Source organism: Physella acuta, unplaced genomic scaffold (assembly GCF_028476545.2).
Source record: "Physella acuta isolate Inbredline_101_S28 unplaced genomic scaffold, ASM2847654v3 ptg000350l, whole genome shotgun sequence".
NCBI classification, from domain to species: Eukaryota; Metazoa; Mollusca; class Gastropoda; family Physidae; genus Physella; species Physella acuta.
In genome coordinates, this window is record NW_026731869.1 from 192,368 (window position 1) to 217,306 (window position 24,939).

At 36.4% G+C, this 24,939-nt stretch overlaps 1 protein-coding gene across 1 annotated transcript; it reads left to right on the top strand.

Moving 5' to 3' along the window:
• The first annotated feature begins 6,084 nt into the window (after positions 1-6,084).
• LOC131941162 (periostin) lies at positions 6,085-19,971 on the top strand. The gene is made up of 8 exons (XM_059300171.1): positions 6,085-6,225; positions 6,374-6,452; positions 15,721-15,816; positions 16,388-16,605; positions 17,383-17,569; positions 18,206-18,307; positions 18,661-18,780; positions 19,712-19,971. Exons 2-8 carry the CDS (start codon positions 6,383-6,385, stop codon positions 19,852-19,854), a joined length of 936 nt encoding a protein of 311 aa, XP_059156154.1. The 5' UTR covers positions 6,085-6,225; positions 6,374-6,382; the 3' UTR covers positions 19,855-19,971.
• The last annotated feature ends 4,968 nt before the right edge of the window (positions 19,972-24,939 follow it).

Below are 24,939 nucleotides of genomic sequence, written 5' to 3' on the forward strand. Positions count from 1 at the left end.
ACAATGCACATGTTTATTAAATTTCTGCCTAAAATCAGTGTAGCCATGTTTGTTTAATGCTTTGTTATATCAGACATTAATGCACATGTTTGTTAATTTATGGGGCTGTTCAAAATCAAACCATATTTGTTTAATGTGTTGTTTATACTAGCCAATAGTACACATTTTTGTTGAATTTTTGAGAAAAGTGAAATATTAAAGACCAAGGTATAATGTTCTCAGTCAATTGTTGGAGAAGTGAAGAATAGACTTGTAATCTTTGTGGCGTAGACTTCATTAAGCACTAATTATTACAATCTAAGAAGAAAGAACAAATACAAGAACTTAATTTATTATAACAAGCTTTAAAACGCACAGAAAATAATAAAATAAACTAGCTTTCTTTAATAAAAACATTGTTGAGCATAAAATCTCTGGTATATTTTAGCGACCAACACGGTTATTAACTAAAACACTTTTTTTCAGTTATCTTTTTTTTCAAGACATTAAAATATAATTTCTCTTTAACATTTAATAAAAAGATTACTTAAATATACGATAACAAGAATAACTACAAGACAACTTAAGAGTGTCGAATTTTTCCATCTTATTAACAAATATTAAATAAGTTATTTAAATCTAATTTAAAATTTACACAATTTAAAAAAAACAAAAGGGAGATAACAAGAATAAGAACTCGCAAACGATAGTGAAATTTGGACACTTATGATTGATTTCACACATGAGTGCGACCACAGACAAAGGAATCGGCAGATAAGATCGTTTAAAAGCAAATAAGTTTAGAATAACTTTTGATTTCCGGTTTCCGGTTTAGACGTTCTGAAAACAATGCACAGTTGTCTGTCTTTTTTAACTTTTTGAACTGTTATTAAACAAGTGTACGACAATTCGACGTCTTTTCCGGGGGTCTGTTGACTACCATAACTCTGCTACGATCGAATAGGTATTTTTCATCGCAGTATCTGTCGTAGAAATAGAGTGTCCGGTTTCCGTTTCTAATATCAATAATTTTAAAATGTAACCTAATGTCAATGAGCTTCACTGGGTAGCCTCGGTTGATTTTTTGAAGCACAAAAGTGAGATTGGACGACGATTGGCAAAAATGTTTGTGATAAATTGTATCGGGGTAATGTTCCAGCGAGTGCAGTAGTTTTTCCGTAGTGTTTACACGAGCAAAGATTTGTAATTTTACATTCGAATCCCGGTTAACGGAAAAGGTGGTCTCTTGCAGAAGACAAAACCCCGCACCTCTTTGGAAGATAATAGTCAAGGTACATGTCATTGCGTCCATAGTTGAGTTCTCCGTTAACTTCGGTGCGACTTTCAATGTGTATTCGCTGCTTGCAATAGCGTAGAGAACCGGCACCCTGTTTCCGCACAAAAACACTGTCATGGGTATTGCGCTAGTATACAATCTCACGGCTGTGTCAATAAATGTAACAAAAAATATTGTAGAATCTTGATAGACATCATTTGATTATTGTTGTTATTCGTGTACCGAACTGAAAGTTTAAAAATTGTAAAAAAAAAAATTATCACAGCAAAGATAAAAAAAATTATAATGCTAGATAGTTATACCTAAAGATTTGCAAAATATGTTAATATTATGTATAAGAAATAGCTGCATTAGCAGTTGAAATCTAGCTTTATATCATTGCAATATTTACAAAAATTATCTTTTTATTTCTACGCATTTAAAAAACATATGCCAATGTATATATGATTGTAAATACCGTGTTTAAAAAAAAAGAATGGTTTCGAGTGTGGAAAATTTAACTTAGTACTCACGTGTTGGTAGAGTTAGATAAAACATGGCTGCTGTGTAAATAATCTCCCTTTAACGGCCATCTCCTGTCTGTGTTTACATCCATCCAATGTGTGATTAGAGTCATAGACAAGCATACCAGGTGTTACTAGCTGATGTATACGTGGGGGGGGGGAGGGGGGAGACTGGTAAATGTATAGTTTTTCTACATGAATTATATTTCTGGCCATACAATATAAGGAGTCGGGGTGGTTGAATCGGTTAAGCTCATGCTTGCTAAAACGAAAAGTCTCGACTCCGAAACCCCCGGGCAGATAAGGCTCAATAGCTGTGGAAAAAGAAAATCAAACAACTGCTACCTTGTAGTTTGTTCTTGATTGGACAAAGGCTATGGAAGTAAATCCACAAAGAAAAGCAGGCTGAAATCGGAGTCAAAGGCCTCAATGGCGCATAAACAGTTGACACGTATACTTAAATGTGCAGGAGGGGATCCCTTCACGAAGAAGAAGAAGAAACCCCATTCTCCCACATTGTGATGAGGGATCAACGCGCCATAAAGACAATATTTAACTACTACGCCTTTCCAGGTCTGATTACGGATACCTTATTTTAGTATTAAATTTTGAAGTTATACCACATACTACGGATACAAATTATATAAAAATGCTGCAATGCACCTTAAATTGAATATAAGACATTACCCATCATCTATTACCAAATTATATAAAAATGCTGTAATGCACCTTAAAATGGGTATTGGACATTACCCATCATCTATTACCAAATTATATAAAAATGCTGTAATGCACCTTAAATTGGGTATTGGAGATTACCCATCATCTATTACCAACTTATATAAAAATGCTGTAATGCACCTTAAATTGGGTTTTGGACATTACCCATCATCTATTACCAAATTATATAAAAATGCTGTAATGCACCTTAAAATGGGTATTAGACATTACCCATCTATTACCCCCACCTCGTTCCGGCGACATGAGCAATTACTACCCCTCGCTCAAGAGCCCCAACCATAACCCCAAACCTAAGCTATCTTTATAGGCGGGTGGGGGGGGGGGGGGGGTTGGTAGGTCGGAGAGGGGGGTGGTGTTTGTGAATATTGTCCTTCTGGGAGGGGGGTAATTTACAGGGATTAATTACCCCGTGGGGTTATAATGTGTGGATGATTATCCAGGGGGTCGGTAATTTACATGGCGGGAGGGGGGGGGGGGTGTAATGTCCTGCTCCCACCTTAAACAGTGCTGTTCGTGAGTTAATATGTATCTTTCAGCTTACATCATCTATACTAGGGGAAGTTTGAACATAAAGGTAGTGCGCGTCTAATAATGTAAACGTGACCGCAGAGAAACAAAGGTAAGCTACCTAAACCTGCTGTAGAGCAACGTAAATTGTTGTTTGTCTCCCCTTATCATCCTTGTCGGTGTGCAGTTGCGTATTTTGTTATTTGCCTCCCCTTGTCAGTCGCCTGGTGGCCCAACAGGTCACGACCTCTGAACTCTAATTAGTTGGGATTCAGGTCGTTTACTCTCGAATAACACGGGGTTTAGTTTGTTTCCAACCTTTGTTTTTACTCGTCCTGGCTGAGCCTGTTTTCGTCCTTAAGTCGTTTTTCATTATACATTTTTCGTATCGCCTACATACCTGATGTGCTATGTGCTGCTAAACCTATGTTATATTTCAGTCGGAGATAGTGTTCCATTCAGATACTTTTCTCCGGCATGAGGGAAGGGGCATTGGAAACTTTCGGAAGAGGGGGGTGAATATCATAGCAAAAGCAATAACAATCTTATACAGATTTAGTTGAGCATATTAAACTATTGAGAAAATACTTTCTGTATTTTGTACCTTTGGGGCAAGAATTTGTCAGGCTTCGTAATGATGGGAGGAGGCTTAGAGAGGCAAATGCAAGCAACTTCGATATGCAAGAATAAATTTGAACTCATTTAACATCACATCAATCATGATTTATTAATAACGTGTTAGTACCTGCTATATAGAATGTAATGCATTTAAAACACGGATAAATATTGGTTAATAATATTTGATGACCAATCAGAAACAAATGGCCTAGAGTGGCGCGCTTTATGCTCAAGAAAAAAGGGGTAGATTCATAACTGATGACGAAATAAGCTGGTTGTGGTTAAACTCCTAATTTTGACAGCTGGTTATTGGCCACTGTACTGTACTGTACTGTACTGTACTGTACTGTACTGTACTGTACTGTACTGTACTGTACTGTACTGTACTGTACTGTACTGTACTGTACTGTACTGTACTGTACTGTACTGTACTGTACTGTACTGTACTGTACTGTACTGTACTGTACTGTACTGTACTGTACTGTACTGTACTGTACTGTACTGTACTGTACTGTACTGTACTGTACTGTACTGTACTGTACTGTACTGTACTGTACTGTACTGTACTGTACTGTACTGTACTGTACTGTACTGTACTGTACTGTACTGTACTGTACTGTACTGTACTGTACTGTACTGTACTGTACTGTACTGTACTGTACTGTACTGTACTGTACTGTACTGCACTGTAACCTCTTTTACACTAGTCTACTTTACCTTTTCCTGCCCTACCCTGGCCTACCCTACATTACCCTACCCTACCCATATATTAACACAGAATAAAGTGCATTTATCATGTAGGCTATATTGCAAAATACTACCACGGTAAAATAAATTTAAATACTTAAATTAAGAAATACCACCACAAAATGAACTGATTTCAAGTTGGTTCAAAATATACATAAAAAACAACAAAAACCTGTTGTTACCATTTTACATCTGTCAAGTCTCATTGTTCAAGTAGTCAAACACTATTACAGTCCTTAAAGAATATAATATGTTCAACCTTACGCATTACTTATGCTTGTCGTATTACATTATTACAATCCTCGCTACACACAAAAGAACCCAGGAACAATAGGCTCGTTATAGGAAACGATTCTACAATGTAAGCTTAGCCTCGTTATAATCATCTTTTCAATGTATGCTTTTAAATCATAGCACGTAGTTTATAAGAAAATAATTAAGCACGATCTTATTTAGATTATTTTATCGGTCTTCAACATTGATAAAATCAACGATGAATTGACTTGATTTGTGAGACGCAGCACTAAAATATGTACTTGTTGGTATTTGAGATCCTTAGAAACGTATCGGTCTTTCTCTAATTTCTTTTTAGATCTTCATACTGTATATGATATGGGATGGGGAAGGGGCTTATTGTACTTATTTCTAAGACCTTTATACTGTACTAGCCCAGGGCTAATCGCACCATGCCGGGATAAGTCGGACGCGCCTGATTACGTTTAGTGAACTACTATAATACTAGTTCTTATCTATAGTTTATCGCATTGTTTAAAACGAACGTAGACGCCATAGCGCTTACGGGGTAACCCGGGGTGCCAGAGCGAAATTTAAATTCTTTTTTTTCGCAGTAACATCCCAAGGAGTATTCGCAACAATTTCTCAAAGTTTCATGGCGATGTAATGAAAGGTGTAGTAATGCATAAAAGACAGACAGATAGACAGACACACACATATATTGCTTTATATAAATATACAGAGAAGATGGGGTTACAATAAACTTGTTTCTAAGACTTTTATACTGCATAAGATGGGGGGGGGGGCACTGTAAACTTGTTTCTAAGACCTTTATACTGTATAAGATGGGGGGGGGGGCACTGTAAACTTGTTTCTAAGACCTTTATACTGCATAAGATTGCGTGACTCGTTATGTAAACACATTCACTTATGAAGTCGTGCCTTGTCGCAACCCATTTGCAGCTTTAATGTCGGTATTTATAAACATAGTAGTCAGAGCTTTTCTTTCTGGTTACCTTTTCTTGAAAATGCGTTTAAAAGTCTGGAATTACTTCTTCTCTTCTTTTCGCTCTTAGTTTTAGTGTTGGAAGGGAACCCCCTTCAACACAATTAAGGATACGTGTCAACTGGTTATGCTCCATTGAGGCCATTGACTCCGATTTTAGCGTGCTTTAGTTTTTGGATTTGCTTCCATAGCCTTTGTTCAACCAAGAATAAACTACAAGGCAGCAGTTGTTTGATTTTGGAGTTGTCTCTCCTAGAAGAGTGGCTGTCCCCAGCTAACGAGCCTCATCTGCCCGCGGGTTAGAACTCGAGACTTTTTCGGTTTAGCAACCATAAGCTTTACCGACTCGACCACGCCCTTGGAATTACTGAATTGTTACACTTTTTTTAGGGAAATCTGAATTCAATCTTACCCAACAGTAGCTCAGTTTTTATTTCTCCCAGCATAGTTGATATCTATCAGCACTATCTCAAAGATAAAAGAATCGGAAAGATAAAAATAGTTTTAAAACATAAGACACTTGAACTAGAGAGAAGAAAAACTGCGTTTAGATCATTGATCTGGTTTTACTGAAGTGTAAAATCTACAAACAGGTTCAGTATATTTTATTAGTGATCATATTTAAAAATATCGAAAGCTTGCAAACAAAGACTTAGATTATTTGCTTTTGTGTAGAAAACAAATATTGTTTAAAAGTACGTTATAACTTTAGTGTTTTTAAAAAACGATTTTTGTCCATAGATCTTCATCATGATACCATTTGTGGTACTGTTCTCTTTGGTGGTGCCTCCTTGTATTATTGGTCAAACTGTCACAAAATGTAAGTAATACCGTGATTTGTTAATTGTATTTTATTATTCAATTGCACCATATCATGTAAAAATTGTTTTTTTTTTATAAAACTGAGAAGTTACGTTTATACAAATAAATGAGCGTATATGTATGTTCAAGCAAAAGACCTAATTGACACGAAATACATTTTTTTCTTCCTGCATATGCGTAGGCAATTTAGAACACTTAATAAATACGACTAAACCAAATGCTGGAAATTATCAAGTGAACCCATAAACAGAGTAGAAATAAATCCATACACATAAATTTAAAATAAAGAATAAAAAATTATACATACATATATATATATATATATATATATATATATATATATATATATATATATATATGTACATTCTGTCTTATTTTCTCTCTCTTTTCTCTTTATATATATGCTAGCCATCGGTATCCGTTACACGGGCAATTCTGGTGACTTTTAGTTCTCTTCTCTTTACAAAAGGCTACCCGGTTTTTCTTTAAGATATTTATCTCCGGGGAGCGGCATTTAAAACTGTGCGGAGGAGGTTGTGGTGGTTGTGTGTGCGTTGGGGGTGGGGGGGGGGTGCGGATACTGTTTTATTTTTATATTTTTGTATGAATTACTATTTTCAATATCGTTCGGAGGTGAAATGGGAAGAAACGGTAGAGATGCCTGAAGAAAATGTACATATCTACGGAAAGTGAGTAATGAAATGAATTATAATTCAGCTTTTAAAAAAGTCATTATCGGAAACCTAGGAAAAGAAACATTTTATTGATCAAGAGTATTGGAATGAAACATTGTTAAGATTATGAAAAAAGGGGTTTTGTTTTATGTACTGTCTATGTTTATACTTGTTTAAAATAACATAGACTACCAATACCTATTAGAAAAATTAAAACCAAATTATATACAGTATTAGTCAACACAATACCATATTTAATGCACTCGCTGATTAACAGACTTAAAATTAAGAGACTTAAAATTTAGTGAAAAACTAGGCTGTTCAATGGTAGTCATTTAGTTTTTGTCTTTTAAAAGCACATATTTCGGCTGGGCATGGGTCTGACTACACTATCGCTTCATATGATGAACTCTACTTCACCTTCCCCGTGTCCCGCCAAGTCCGTATAGACAACCTTATCATTCACATATAACAAAAAAAAATTGAAAAAAAAAATTAAGATTGTCTTTGTGTGTCTCGAACCCGTACTACCCGCATGGTATTAATTACACTATTATCTCAGCTATTTAGACGGTGCCCTGTAAAACAGCCCGGGACAAAACGGCCCCGTTTGTATGACCCCGTCAATTCAACTCCCGATAAAACGACCCATTCAAAATAGCCCCGTCAAAAGGGCCCCGACTTATTGGCTCCCGTCAAATGGGCCCCCCGTCATATTGACTCGCGACATATAGGCTCCTGACAAATGGGCTCCCAACATTTAGGCTCCTGTCGAATGGACTCCCGACATATTGGCTCCCGACAGATAGGCTCAGGACATATTGGCTCCCGACAAAGCGGCTCCCGACATATTGGCTCCCGACATAAGGGGTCACGACAAATGGGCTCCCAATAAATGGGCTCCCGACATATTGGCTACCGACAATTGGGCTCCCGACATGTTGGCTTCCGACAAAATGATTCAGGACATATTGGCACTAACAGATGAATCGTATTACCACAATTGGCATAATTGTAACCATTTTGTCCTACCTCCACTACCACTATAACCTCTTTTAAATGCCTGAATGAAATTGTTTTTTATGAACCAGCATCAATTCACAAACAAATCGAGTCCTTAACAGCTAAATTTCACCAATTCTAAAGTTTGGATAATGTTTAATTTACAACAGTAAAGATCTGTTGCTTAAAAGCGAGCACAGAAGTGTAAATGTATGATATACATGATGTTTACAGGATAACGACTTTTTGTTTTAATACTGCAGATAGTAGTGTATAGCGTGGACCCCTCTCCCCACACACTGAGTTGGAACAGCCTATAACCGACTCATTTATGGAAGTCATAGATACTATTTCTTATAATAGATAAACCTGCCGAACAAAAGATGCATTCGTTGTTTTACTTAAGAGTAAAGAATATTGATGAAGGGGTCCCACTGGCAGGTGTCATATGCAGTGAAAACCATTTTGCCGGGAGCCTAAGCCTCTACAGAAACCGTATTGTCAGTGGTCCTTTAGTCGGGAGTCAAATTGACAGGAGCCTATTTGTCGTGAGCCAAAATACGGGATCCTATTTGTCGGGAGTCGTAATGACGGGGGCCGCTTTGTGGTTAAACTAAATGGCGGGAGCCTATTTTCCTGGAGTCGTAATGACGGGGGCCGTTTTGTCGAGAAACTAAATGACGGGAGGCAAAATGTCGGGAGCCTAAATGACGGGAGCCTATTTGTCTGGAGCCTTATTGACCGAAGCCTTTTTGTCTGGAGCCTATATAACGGGAGCCTATTTGTCGTGAGCCTATATGATGGGGTCCATACGTCGCTGGCCGTTTTGACGGGGTCAATTTGACGGGGTCAATTTGATGGGGCTCTTATGTCGGGCCGATTTGTCGGGGTCGTTTTGACGGGGCCGTTTTGTCATTGGCCGTTTTGACGCCGCACGATTTAAACACTATGGGTCACATGGAGAATAAAAGAGGTATTTAGGAAAGTTAACTTACGCGATAGGCTCTATTATTTCAAATTTAATGGTATCTCAAATTAGCCAATTCCATAGCTAAACAAACAAAGATTTCAATAAAATAATTAAGGCCTGAAATAGTTTAGCATAGAAATTTATTATTGGAATATATTCTAGATCTAGATAGGGTTTAGATATAGAATGACTAGATCTGTCTAACTAAGTCTAGTTTTTCCGAAGATCAAGATATTCTAGATCTAGAATCTCTAAATCTAGATCTAGATGATCTAGATCTAGATCTAGATCTAGAATCCAAATACATAAAATAAATTTTATAAGTTTGGGCCGAGAAAATTGTATTATATACATTTTATAGCGTACGTAGATCAAAATCAAATTGGAATGAAACAGTTCTTTTCTTTATATTCTAAAATCGGAAGATGACGCCATTAGTTTTGTGTTCTTTCCTAAGTGTAAGCATTTGTGACGTCATTGTTAATCACGTTCTTGTCACAGCTATACAACATTTTCTGGTTGCATAATTAAAATTGTTTTACTACATTCGAATATGCCTTTTTTATTTATTTTTCTTCTTTAAATATTTTTTTTATACATTTAAAACATCTACCATATTATTTTCAACAAAATTCCGTATCAAGTGCTCCATATATCGCTGAAGATACTGATATGATAGCCTGTGAAAATATTTTGCGGACAGATATATATATATATATATATATATATATATATATATATATATATATATATACTTCAAGTTGAATACATTAGAATAGGTTAGGTTAGGTTTGCCTGTCGTCTCTACTGGGACATAGGCCGCTGACAAGAGCTTTCCAGACTTTCTGTCCTGGGCTAGTCTCTCTAAATGTCCCCAGGTGTATCCAATCTTCTTGGTGTCTTCTTCCAGGTCGCGTCTCCAGGTCTTTCTTAGTCTGCCTCTCCTCCTCCTGCCTTGTGGATTCCAGGTGAGGGTCTGTCTTGTTATGCTGGATACAAGATTCCTGAGTGTGTGGCCAATCTATTTTCATTTTCTCTGGAGGATCTCTACTTCAACTGGCAGTTGATTTGTCCGTTGCCATAGAACATCATTCTTATGGTTTTAGGCCAGCAAATTTGCAGGATCTTTCTGAGGCATGCGTTTATAAATTATTTTATTTTATTCTTATTTATTGCAGTTATTCTCCATGTCTCAGTCACATAGAGTAAAACAGGTTTTACTAGTGTGTTGAAGGCCCGGATTTTTATTCCAAGGGTTAAATCTCCAGAACCTCAACGATTTCCACATTGACTGTCTATCCAGGCTATCAAAGGCCTTCTCGTAATCTATGAAATTAATATAGAGAGATGAGTTGCAATCTTGGGTCTGTTCAATGATGATGCGCAGGGTAGCAATTTGGTCTACGCATGACCTTTCCTTCCTAAAGCCCGCCTGTTGATCTCGAAGCTGGGGATCTATCGCTTCCTTCATTCTGTTTAATAATATTCTGTTGAAGACTTTGCCTGGGATGGACAAAAGTGTTATTCCCATCCCTCTATAGTTAGAGCATGCACTAAGATCGCCTTTCTTTGGAAGTTTTATGAGTAGTCCCTCCTTTCACTCCTCTGGTATTTGTTCATCTTCCCAGATTTTCTTGAAGAGTGTGTATAGTAATGTGGTGCTAGTTTCTATATCTGCTGTCAGTGCTTCTGCCGGTATACCATTTATTCCTGGAGCCTTCCAATTTTTCAGCTGCTTAATAGCTTTATGTATCTCTTCTTTTGAAGGTGGGTTGCAGTCTATAGGGAGGTCACTTTCAGCTGGTGGTATGTCTTGCGTGCACTCTGGTGTTGGTCTAATCAGTAGTTCTTCAAACTGTTCTGCCCATCTCTTCCTCTGTCCTTCCGCATCAGGTATTATCTTTCCATCTTTGGTCTTTACTGGCCTCTCTGGCTTACTCTACTTACCAGATATCTTCTTATTTGTATTGTACACGTCAATAATATTACCATGGTACAGTGCTTCTTCCGCTACTCTTACCAGCAGTTCCAAATAACTCCGTTTGTCTTTCCTTATGCTTTTTTTGACATTTTTGTTTGTTTTGGTGTTTTCTTCTAGTGCTTTTAATTTAGCAGCCCGTGTGCGGCTGTTGTTTACTGTTGCCTTCTTTCTTTTTCTCTCTTCAATAATTTTCATGGTATCTGCTGAAATCCATTTCTTTGCTTGTCTTTTGATAGGGCCAGGTACTTTTTCGCATTTTATAATAATATGTTTTTAGTTTTTTTTCCATGTTTCCTCTTTCGTCTCTTCTTCTATTGGTTCTTGTAGTACCTGAAACCTATTGGACATATGAAGTTTAAATTCATTGAGTTTAGAGGGGTCCTTTAGCAGGCCTGTGTTGTATTTGTATTTACTTTTGTTTTCCAGCAGGTTTTTCTTCAGTTTGAGTTTTACTTTAGCTACAAGTAGGTGATGGTCTGCGGCAACATCAGCTCCTTTGTTGACACGTACATCTTGAAGTGATCTCCTGAACTTTTTTATGATACATATATGGTCTATTTGGTTTTCTGTAGATAGGTCGGGTGATACCCAATCAGAGCCCTTTGTGCTTGGTTTGATAGCATGAGTTCAACTCCTTGAGTATTTGGTGGATTTTCATCCTCATGGCCTGAGTACAGCAGTAGCTCTCCTGTTATCAACCTTTTTTTGTCCTGAGCCAGTCCACCTTGACTATTTTATAGCGTCTCATTTCTGCTGCTACTTGGGTTGCTTTTCCGGTTTCGTACATTGTGCGGACATTCCAAGCTCCAATATTGATGGTGGACCAGGTGGAAATAATGGTGATCGACCTGGTAGTTTCCAATACATAAAGGCTTTCACCCAGCTTCATGAATTCTCCTTTGGGAGATCCATTCTACCCCTGGTCCGAGCTGTCTTTGTTTCTCTTTGTCTGCGTTTCTGTAGCAAGTAATTTGTTTTACGATATAAGGTTATTGACCTTATGCTCAACCCTCAACCTGGAAGACCAGGGTCGTAGCTTTCGTCTGACCCGTACTCGCGTAGACCTTCCCAGCTTGGTTGAACCTGCCAGGAGTTAACACTCCCGCTGGTATAGCTCTGGGGGTCGTCAGAGTACACAAGCTGCCAAGCAACGACAAGGCCCTAGCACCAGATGACAGATGCATAGAATAGTAGATGTATATTCTACAGAGGGAGTATTTTTTATCGTACTAAATAGTTACTATATATTTTGACAGTTTTTCGCCGTTTTACATCGCCCACATCATCATTTACGGAATATAAAGAGCTTGCTGCTTACCCGTGCTCCTTTTTAAATGTACCAGCTATTGAACAGAACAAAACTAAACACAAATACAAAAGAAAACACAAACTCAGACACAACGCAAACAGAAACACAAAAGTAAACAAAAACACAACGCAAACACAATGCAATCAAAAACACAATGCAAACAAAAACACAAATGCAAACACATACGCAAAATAACACAAACGAAAACGCAAACACAAACGCAACACGCAAAAATAAACACAAAAGAAAACACAAACGCAAACACGAACACAACGCGAAGGCAAACACAATATAAACACAAACACAAACACAAATGCAAACGCAAAAAATACAAACAAAAAACAAACAAAAACGCTTACACAAACGCAAGACAAAAATACAAACGCAAACATAAAACTGAACGAAAACAATGACGCATTACATAAACAATACTTAAATGCAAACATAAAAGCATAGTGCTCACCGTCTAGCCCGGGGCGCCAAATCGCACCCTGCCGGGGCGCCGGCGAAACCACCTGATTTAACTTTGTAAATGACTAAAATACCCCAGCTTACCCATAGTCTATTGCACTCATTTAAATAAAAGGAGGTGCCATAGCGCTCACGGAAAGGCCCGGGTCGCCAAATAACACCCTGTCCGGACGCCGAAGGACGCCCTGGTTTCAATTTAGGGAAGGACTATAGTAACGTTACCCTTTTACCTTCAGCTTTTCGAACTCTTTAAAACAAAAGTATGCACCATAGCACTCTAAGGATAGCCCAGGAAGCCATATCAAACCCTTCACGGGCGCCGGCTGACTTCCATGATTCAATTAAGCGAAAACTAAAAAAACTCCAGATTATCCGCAAATGGAAAGCTAGAAGTAAACTTAGAGAACATTCAGGAGCTGCTTCTAAACTGTTATTAATTGAAAGTGATAATTAGTAAACAGTACGTTCAGTGTATAAAATAAATAAAAGGCAGTATTTAAAATTGCCGTGTTTTACCTAATAGATTGCACTTTATCAATCCACGCTAATTATATTATTCCAACAATAATGCTTTCACGGACTTCCGCGGAATTTGCAAGCTCATTTTTTTACTTTCTCGTATATACGAAGTATAGAGAAAGTATTGTAATCGTGCACAAAAATCACTTGAAATTTTAACAATTTTCACCGTATTACACCTCAGTCCTTCATCACATCCGAAGTTTAGAGGACTTATTTTAATCGGGCAAAAATTATCAATCCAGATGTATCAAAATTAAGAGGTTTTGTGTGTAATCCAGTCTGAAAAACTGGGCTTTGCAACTCTGTCCGTATGTCTGTGTGTGTGTGTGTCTGTGTGTCTGTCCGTGTGTAAACACGATTACTTGAGTACCGTTACAGCTAGGTTGATGAAATTTCATATATAAGTAGTTTATCAAAATCGTAGATCCGTATCAACTTTTGAGCGATTTCCGAGAACCGGAAGTGGTACTTTTTCTACTTTGAATTTTTAAAAAGCCTATAACTTGAGTATTATTTCACATAGATAAATGAAATTTCACACATTAGTTAAAGATCTAATTCTCTACCTTCTGTTAAATTTTGAGTAATTTCCATTGACCGGAAGTAGTAATTTACGCTACTTCCGATTTCTCAAAAAACTAATGTAAATTTTTAAAGTACTAATAATATTGCGCACTATTAAACACTCTTTTATTTAGCGTTCACTTGGTGTGCAATTCATTTGTCTACGAGATTTTATTCTATTTTTAAAACTTTAAGTATTTAAAATTGATTAAAAATCATGTCTATAGCCCGAGTTCCCATCCCCTGTTGTTTTTTATAAGAATATTCGAGAAAGTTTAGGGGAGATCACTCCCGGTTTATTATTAGCGTGAATTGAATTTCTTTTTAAACTACCTTCCCCGGCATCATTACTAAACATTTTAATTAATTAATATTTTACACTACTGTTATTAAAATGTATTTGTTTTTTCTAGGAATCTAAGCGAAAATATTATTTGACATTGATCTGTTTAATATGTTTTAGCAATGTGCGGGTAATTAATATTTTTTTAACGTTATGCGAAAAAATAAAAACTATGCCAATTACTATATAAATAAACCCTACTTTTACATTATATAAAGATATTGCGATGCAAGTTAAATGCACGGCATGTGTTGGTATTTACCTTTTTGGTTCCGAAATCTTTAGCGATGACGGAATGACACACTACTACCAGCCTTATATTATAGATTAATTAATTAATTAGATTATTAAATATCTAAACAGAGCCTTTGTCAAACATTGAAGTTTAACACTTCTCTAGGACGGAAAACGTGTTTTAATTTTGTCTTTATGTGTGTCGGTAAACACGATAGCTCGAGTGCCGCTTTAAAATGCGTAGTATCAATTTTTGAGCGATTTCCAGTCATTGAAAATGGTATATACACACACTACTGCTAAAAAATTGCTTGAGTGTCGTTTAAGTTAGGTGGACTAACCTTCACATATATTTAATTAACTTGCATGGGCAGTATGATTTAACATTTGAACGATTTTCGGAAACTGGATATGATACTGTATTTCATTTGAACACTTTAATTAACTTAAGAACCGTTTCAGTCAGGTAGAATACATTTCATTTACAAGTATTTTATAGTTGCATTAGTTTCAATTTTTTTGTCACCTCCGATAACTTAATTGGTATTTTAATATATATTCGATTTTAAAAATACATATAACGTACATACCGTTTCATATAACGGTAATCGAACTTATTATGTTGGTTCTATTAAATTCTGAGTGATTTCCAGAGACTGTAAGTAGTAAGTTACGGTCTGTCTGATTTCTAAAAAAATTAAAATACCACTGGGCCGATATGATTGAGGATCCGTTAAAAATACTAGATTTCATGCCCCAAATTTCACCCAACTTTGATTTTTTTAACGGACACGAAATTTGAAAATTCATAACAAATCAATTCGAACATATGCACTTAAATTTGTTTTAGCTGAATACTCCAACATATAGTAGACGATTATGAATTTATTGTTTATTGGGCTTAAAATATTATACTTTACGAGTGATGGAAATTCTAATAGGATGATATTTTTCAAGATGGCTGCCGTCGTCATTGTTATTAAGATATTTTCCACCAATTTTTTTTTATATTGGAAGCACATATGCGGATGTACCTTTAAAACGCTGAAGAGAAAAAAATGAGTTCTAACGAGCATTACAATTTTTTTTTAATCGGAGCTTACCCCCTTTAATGATTTTCAAAATTGACATCAATTATTAGCTGATGTTTTAGTGCCTTTGAGTTAATTTTAGGTTTGTTCCGCTTGTATACGTAGATGCCGACATCGTTACCGGTCTGACAGCAGAAGGACGCTACACGACATTCCTAGAATTACTCAACACGGCTGGATTCATCTCACGGATCAACGCATGTAAGATGTATTTAAATGCTTAACTTTTAGTATACAGTTTATAAAAAACACATACCGACGTCATGTAAATTATACGTTAAAATAACGTCTGACTGCGACAAAAGTGAAAGCGTCCTCGTCACGTTGTACACAAAACATTGAAACTTCTTCATTTTTCTATCACGATTTGTACTTTTAAAACAACTATTACTAACGGACTTAACATTATTAATATCATATGACGTAATCGTACACTTAGAAAGCGACGTTATTTTTCAATAAAGAAAACACTGTTGTATCATCGTTACGAAATTACAGTAAGAAACACACTGGATTAAATTTCTTTTAATAAAACGCTATTTTTTGGCATTTTAATGTATGGTGACCATCGTCATGTTTTTTCAGCATTTCTCTTCAAATTTGTTATAAAAGTACGCTCCTCACCTCACTATTTTTCATCAATTCTAGCAGTAACCTGACTATTTTCTTTAACTTTGCCATCTCTTCTCACCATTTTCATCACTGTCAACATCTTACCTCACCATCTTCACCAACTTCAGCATCTCAAACCCGCAATTTTCATCACTTTCAGCATCTCACTTCACGGTTTTCGCACCCACCGATGACGCCTTTGCCAAGCTCCCCTCTGACGCACTCGACCAAATAACGAGCGATCCGGCACGTCTGAATGAGGTGGTGGGCTACCACGTGACGTTCAACAGCTTCTACGTGCACGGCACACAAAAAGACGTCATTTTAAAATCCTCGAACAATCTGCCCATCAGGATAAACACCTACAGTTTATTGCATGTAGATATTTTCACATTTTTAAAGTTGATAATTACCTTCTCTGTTGGTGTTTGGTTAACAACATTTACATTTTTTACATTCCTTCTATTTTGGATACAACTGGCTGTATAATACCTTTAAGACAGCCAGGCTCGAGTTATAGCCTTAAGACAGGCATATTGGCTCCAGTAAAGGCCTATAGACAGAGAAAAATAATGGATAATACACTTAAGAAATGCAGACTGGCAAGTGTTATGCCATTAAGCAAAAAGGCTATAATAATGCCATTAAGACAAGCAAATTGGCTTCTGTAATGGCCTTTAGAAACGCAATCTGACTGGAGAACTGTATTTAAGAGAGACAGACCAGCTAGTAATGTGGGACCGAAAAAATATAATGTGCCTTAGTGACGAGTCCTTTTGCAAAACCTGCGGTCAACTTTAGAGATAAAAATAGGTTATTCTTTTAGGCTTCTAAATTTAGTGTCATTCAAAGCAGATTACTAATTTTTTTTTCTAAAATGTATACTATATAATACATTTCGTAACTGTAAAATATCGAAAATGATGAGGTTAGCTAACAAGAAAAAGTCGATTTCCTCAAGATCAGGTGGCAGTGACTAAGAAAGTTTTGCAAGAAGACTCCTCAAGTGTGATTGTGTGAAACACAGGCTTAGTATTAAACAGCCACGCATATTATTTACTTAGCATATAGATACGTTGTTTAGTATCAATAAGAATGTGTGTGATCATATTGAATACGACATACGTTTGTAGTGCTACATTTGGACTTTGACAGACGGTTACAGCAGATGGCGTGAGAATCATAGAGCCCAACATCACATTCACGCGAGGCTACGCGCACGGCCTGGAAGGTCTGCTCACGCCGCCGAAGAAAATCGTCATGCAGTACATCCTGAACAGGACAGACCTCAGCATGTTCACGTCCTGGGTAGTGGACAGCAACCTGATCAACTTCATCACAGGTCAGATCAGTCTTTACGTGTGGAAGAAATCTGAAAACGTAACTTAGATCAAAGAGCCAAAATTCAAATATACTGTAAATAATGGGTAGCCAAGAGAAAAAAAAAACCCACAATATTTAGCAATTAAGTGGCTAACATAGGTTTATAAAAGGTGAGCTAAGATGTGTGGTCAGTTAAAACATCACCTGGTTGTCAATTTAAAAATTCCAGAATTCGATTTTTTCCGGCAGATAAAACTCGTAAACTTTGGACATAAATCCATTTGAAGTTAAAGCTAGAGCTTAATTTTCAATTAAAACAATGGACTTTACTCGACAACATTCGAGAGAATGATTATGATTTATAAGCAACCCATGATTACTTCTTGTAATATTTCGGTACACGCCTGAACGATTAACTGCTATGGACGAAATCATTGTCTTGAGAGGCATAAGTAGCTATAAATAAGGGATGGCTGGTCATAGGATGGTACATTTGAGCCTCTCGAATTTATAACGGCCTTTCATGTCTCTCATTGTTGGATTTCCAACCTTTCTATTAGATATATCAAACATTAATAATAGAATATATTTTACAGCAACAAACACCAATAGCAACTGTATCTTTTAGTTCATGTTTTAAATTTTTATTGATCAGATGATGATGACGTGACTGTCTTTGTACCAAACAACGCCGCCTTTCAAAAACTTAGCGCCGAGACACACACCTACCTTAACAACCATCCCTCCGTTATTCAAGGTAACACTGTTGGAATAATTGACAAAATCCAAAATTTAATATTCTACTATTGTCTGATAAAATATTGTGGTTAGCATAAGTAGTCGTCAGTTTAAACACAAGGCTTTCATACACAGTTTTGTCTAATCTAAATTGATACAAATTGAAAAGATAGAAAAAAAAGGGCAACATCCCCTGGAGAAAGAAAAAGTAATAAAAATAAAAAAATAAAAACACAAATAAAACAAAACAAAAAAAAATCCATTTTAAAATAATTAAATGCCAAACAGAGGTCTATAAAGAATATAGGTCCCGGCGAATGTGATGCTGCCTTCTTGAGCAAAATACAGTAAAATACGATGTTGTTTCCACAGAAATTTTGAAGTACCATATCGTAAGCACGATGACCGTATTCAGCGCAGGTATGAAGAATTCTATGACCTTGACCTCAGCCGATGCCCACCACGATGAGCTAATGGTTCTTGAAGATTCACGTGCGTGATGTTCTTATACACCCCCACCCCTCTTTCCTTCTAAGACACGCTCACTGCCACAAATGACATTCAATGTTGGTCAATAAGACGATCATGTACATCTCTGTACCCAGTTTTACAAATGTTGGGGTATCTATGTCTAATCCAATGTTAACAATATTGAAAACGTGCAGTTTTTTTTTCTCAAACTAGTAATAACATTTTGGAGTCAACAAAATCTTATGATCATTTTATCAACAAACATTATGACGAGTCCACAACTATCCGTACCTACCAAGAGCGGCGTCATTGGCATTCAAGCATGCTTTTTATCTGAGTTGTCATCTGACCATCAATTGTATCCAACTTACTTTTCTCTTTCCTTAAGGGATTCCTATTTATAGCGCGTCTGGTGTTATTATATCCTTAGTTACACAAAGGCTGTCAAATGCATCCACTTTGAAATTTGTAAATCATCCATACATATAATCAAAACATACTCTATCATTCAGAATGCTCATTGTACGCGCACAAACAAACACACACACGCTTATATATATATATACAGTGGCGTAGCCAGGATCGTCTCAAGGGGGGGGGGGTTCCAATTTTTACCCGGGGACAAACTTTCGATTTGCACCCCCCCCCCCTCAAACTTTCGATTTGCACCCCCCTCAAACTTTCGATTTGCACCCCCCCCCTCAAACTTTCGATTTGCACCCCCCCCCCCCTCAAACTTTCGATTTGCACCCCCCCCTCATACTTTTTATATATACCGACGGGTCTATGGGGGGGGGGGGGGGGTTATGACCCCCCCTAACCCCCCCTGCCTACGCCACTGTATATATATATATATATATATATATATATATATATATATATATATATATATGTCTTTTTTATTATTAACAAGTCTAAAATCATTCTAAAATTTAAAAAAAATATTCTCCAGAGGGCGGACTTCAGGTGAACCACGCCAAGATCGTGGAGAAGGATATAGCGACGCTTGATGGTGTCATCCATATCATCGATAGTGTCTTGATCCCTTACCGGACGCTGGTCAGCATTGCTGATCAGGGCATTGTTGTTGGGTAGTTGTAAAGGATCTATGTTTTATTTGACAAGTCCGATGTTTTTATGTGCACAGTGTCAATGTTCTCAAATTGAAAAATAAAATAAAACTTGTTTTACGGAAAACTCCTTTTAATATATACCATGTTTTACAGTTTTGGAATTTAATTAGGTACATTTTTATGTTGTTATGCTGTACATGTTACAATAATATTATTGTTTTGGAAACACATGTATTAAAGTACTGACTTAAGAATTGTGACATTTTACATAAGTTGTGACATTGACTAAAGACTGAAATTTGTAAACGACCTGGGGTATTGATAAGAGACGTGTGGTAATTTTAGACAAACTTGGATACTGATTTAAGAATTCTAACATTTTTATAGGAGATGGAGATATTGATATAAGATTTCTGACGTTTTTACTTGAGCTGGAATATGGATTAAAGACTTCTGGCATTTTTGTATAAGCTGGGATATTGATTACAACTTCTGACATTTATAAATGTTTAAGAATATGAGGCGGACATCAATGGAAAACTTGATAAGAAATGGTTTTATTAAAACATATTATGCATGAGACATTACGTGTATGCTAAGGTAAAAGCTCGTGATATTGAAAACAGAAAAAAAAACTCTTATTTTAGGGAACGTACAAAACATGGTGTCATTATAAGAACTTTATACTCCCGTTACAGCTTATCAGTAACGTTAACATAAATTTTAGTAGAAGGATAATCTTTTTTAAAGCGCTCAACAATACTAGAGCAGAGTGTTGTGTATAAAAACCGATTAACATGTTTAAAATTTGTTAAATATTTCTTTTAATGCAATTAGATAGGGAAATTATTCTCGATGTAGACATGTGTACTTATTTTACCTAATTCAATGCTACTATGTTTGAGAGTAAAAGTTAGCCCAATATTTAAATGAAATACTTATCATCCAACTGTTAACCTACATGAACTACATGTAATGTGTTCTGATTTAATCTTATTTTCCAACAGCAGGCTATTTTCAATTGATTATTCTATGACTTTTTTTTCTTCAAAAGATAGGAAAATTAACAACAATCACATTTCGAAATGCTTAATTGTTTTATTCACACGAAATCTTACATAGTTAGATTTTTCTTTTTTCTTTCTAAACTCTATTTTCCGCATTTAATCTTTAGCTGCTAAATTGCTATAGGCATATACTATATTTTAAAAATGTCAATAAATTCCATTGAAAATTATGATTGTACATACATTACGAACTATAATAACAATTTTAGATATTAGATAACATTATATAAAGTTTTTAATCGCAAATTTAAATTATGATAGTATAATTGGGTGCTTGTTTGTTCGGTCGATCACTGCTCTTCAGTCAAGGGTTTTAAAGCACATGTCCACTATTTATGTTGTGTAGATCCTATCAGTAGGGTCAAAACATTTTGTCAGGATAGAACACTTGTTCTCAAAATGCCATTAAGGGGTCATCCATAAATGACGTCACGCTTTTTTTGACGATTTTTACCTCCCCCCCTCCCCTCCGTCACACGTCGTCACAAAAAGCCAGACCCCCCCCCCCCCTAAAATGACGTCACACCTCAACCTACAACCCCCTTCAAAATTGCAGTTGAATTTTTTTTAAACATCGATATTTTTCCAAAATCTTGTCTAAACTATTACAATTTATTAAAACAGTTATCTAAAACGCGAAATAACGTCTAAAATTCGTTTTCTAACATTGCTTTTTTATAATGCAAAAATGTGACGTCGCAACAGCTGCCCCCCCTCCCCCTCGTCACACATCGTCACAAAATTACGGACCCCCCCTCCGCCCTACGAGTGTGACGTCATTTATGGATGACCCCTAACATGAACATAAATTTTATGTGTTCTGAGCATAGCACGATTTCGAATAAGTTATTCCTTTTTTTGGAATGATTGAGCTTCTAATTTTAGATGCTGATTATTTCTAATTCAAATTTGTATAACATCTATGAGTCCACCCAGCTATAGAGGGTACCTAACTCACGTTAGGGAAAGTTAAGGCAATTAGGCATAGTGCTGACCACACTATCCCTTCATATGCAGAGGTCACAAACAAGTGAACTCTACTATACTTGCCCCATAGACCACAAGGTTTGATAGGGGACTTTACTTTTACTGACTTTTAATTATAGCCTACTTCCTAATTGTAAAAATGTATATTTTTTACAGTAAGAAACGAAAAAATAGGCATTAACCTTCAATAAATCATAGTACATTTAATGAATGACTACATTTAATGCAACTCTAAACTGTTGGATTCCTAGTAGTTTTTGACCCCAATCAGTTCTAAAGAATAGTAGATTAACAAACTATTGTCTAGCGAAATGGAAACCAAGACCGAATCTTCATGATGAGATAAAACTTATCGAGCATGTTTTTAGATAGTGGTTCTTAACTTAAGTTAAAACACAGCGTCCTATTCAATAGATAAGACGACAATTGAAAAAAAAATGAAGTTTAAATTAAAGGAAAACATTCGGACTTGACAGAGTCCACAGATAAGTATGTACATTAATTTTCTGCACCATTTTTTATTTCCTAAACTTTTTTCACACGTGAGTCATCGTATTATCTTTTTCACAGGAGTTTTTTTTTAACGTTAAACTGTAACTAATTTTAGGTTTCTGTTTTTCACCGGTTTACTTATGAAGTAAAGTATTTTTTCAGGTATTGAATTAAAATAACACTTGTTTTAGAGTAAGTAAACGTTATATGTTTGCTGTGTTTAGTAGCCAGGAGAAAGATGTTGAAAGCTTTTGCTGTTGTTGTTTTTGTCGTGGCCTGTGCTCATGCACAAATAACCACAACTCACGCGCCAGGTAAGTTTAGTTTTTTTAGCTTACCTTTCTTAGGAATACGTACATTTTAAATTTCACAAAAACGTGTTTTTCAGGATTATGCGTATTTTAAAGATTCATTTTTCAGTTATATCAATGTCTATTTAAAATATGTTTTAGGCGTTATTAGTCTCTCACTATTACATATTGTATCTATACATCATCGTCTACATCTTGTAGTTACTGAACAATTTAAAAATAAATCATTGGAACGCCTTTACGTAGCTACTATACTACCATTATATGTATTCAGTGGCGTAACGAGGGGGGGTGCGGACCGCACCGGGTGACACCATTTAGGGGGGTGACACCAAGGCAAAAAATAGCAAAATATATAGAGAAAAAGGATAATTCCACTTAATTAAGTGATTAGTTTGAGTGTTAAATAGTCATTTAAGAGCAAATTTGACAAATCCCGACAAGGATGGAGGGGGGGTGCAAATAGATATTTTGAGGGGGGGGGGGGGTGCAAATCCAAAATTGAAAGATTGATCCAGAGAGCGCGCCAAATTGAAAGTTTGTCGGGAAGGGTCGCTACGCCTCTGGGAGGTTGACACCATTAAGTGCCGCACCGAGTGACACCCGACCTCGCTACGCCACTGTATGTATTTCAACTCATGTGTAGCAGTGGCTGTGTGTTATTGACTGATTACAAACGTTTATTTCTTCATATAGTGCTGCAGCTAGTTGATGCCTTGACAGCCAATGGACAGTTCACCATCTTCTTGGACCTTCTGGCAATGACAGACCTTGTGCAACGAATCAATCAAAGTATCAAAGCCCTTATAGACCTCTAACCGCGTACTAATTTCAAAACTACACCAGCAACAACGTCACACACACGTTAGTTTTAACACTGTACAATGATGGTATTGTCGAAACTAAACAGTGACATTGATTTTAAAACGAACACCCGGTTATTTATTTCAGGCAGTAGGCGTTGTCGGGTCGGTTAAGCTCATGGTTGTTGAACATAAAGTCTTTATTTCAAAGCCCCGTGCAGATGAAACTCGTTAGCTAGGGACAACTCAACTAGGAGAGACAAAATCCAAAATCAAACAACTGCTGCCTTGTTTTTGGTTGGAAAAAGACTATGGAAGAAAATTAAGAAAGAAAAGCAGGCTGAAATTTAAATCAACGGTCTATAAGGCGAGTAATACGTAGACAAGTAATACTTAATTTTGTTGGAGGGAATACCTCTTAACACCAGGATTAAGAATGAAAAAGAAGAGTTCAGACTACGCTCTGATAAAACGAGACTTGCTCAGTGATTTAACAAACCATACACTGACGAGAATTTCAAAAATTATTGCACTGGACACCTTTTTCAAATCCAACAATATTGGGGAAAAACAAACAAAAAAAAAACACATCGGGAGTCGTTTTAATTCCTGTTTTAACACTATTTCATTGATGGTTTTATGTCTGCGTATTGTGCTAGATGAAAAAACAATGGTTTGGGTAATTGTCCCACGTGTGTCCGGTATTCAGGTACTCACTTCGCCGTGTTCGCCCCCACGGACACCGCCTTCAACAGACTCCCCGCGGGCAGTGTTGACGCCCTGAAGGCCGACAAGGCTCAGCTCGAGTCCGTCATTGGCTACCACGTTGTCCTCAGCACCAGCTACCATGTGCAGGGGTCCCAGCAGGACCAGACCATCAAGTCCTCCAACAACCTGCCCATCAGGATCAACACCTACAGCCTCCGGCACGTGAGTCTAATGAAAGCTCAGGGCGTGGATATTGAACAAAACCTGCCTTCTGATTCGTACGTTAGACGTATATGTCAGAATTATTTTAGCATGAGCTTGCAATATTGAAAACAAGTAAAAAATATGTCTCTAGGTTTCGGTGAGGATGTACTAAATGTAAATCTCTTTACATTAATCGGCCTTACATTGTTCGGTAAGGCCCCCTTCATGTGCTTTTGTTTATATTAAACATTATTATTGCCTTTTGTGGCGTACAACTACACAGCTAGAGTCCATTGTAATAGTGTTAGAGCCAACAAGCATACACTCTAAGGTAAAGTCGACACATCGACTCAAAGAAACAGATAAACAGATGTAATCAATATATATATATATATATATATATATATATATATATATATATATATATATATATATATATATATATATATATATATATATATATATATATATATATATATATATATATATATATATATATATATATATATATATATATATATATATATATATATAT

What these genes read in the sequence shown, in the direction of transcription:
- LOC131941162 (XM_059300171.1), top strand. Translation starts at nt 6,383, where the DNA reads ATGATACCATTTGTGGTACTGTTCTCTTTGGTGGTGCCTCCTTGTATT. An exon ending in ACACCTACAGTTTATTGCAT is followed by an intron (nt 16,606 to 17,382) that starts GTAGATATTTTC and finishes GGACTTTGACAG; the next exon opens with ACGGTTACAGCAGATGGCGT. An exon ending in AATGGTTCTTGAAGATTCAC is followed by an intron (nt 18,781 to 19,711) that starts GTGCGTGATGTT and finishes AATATTCTCCAG; the next exon opens with AGGGCGGACTTCAGGTGAAC.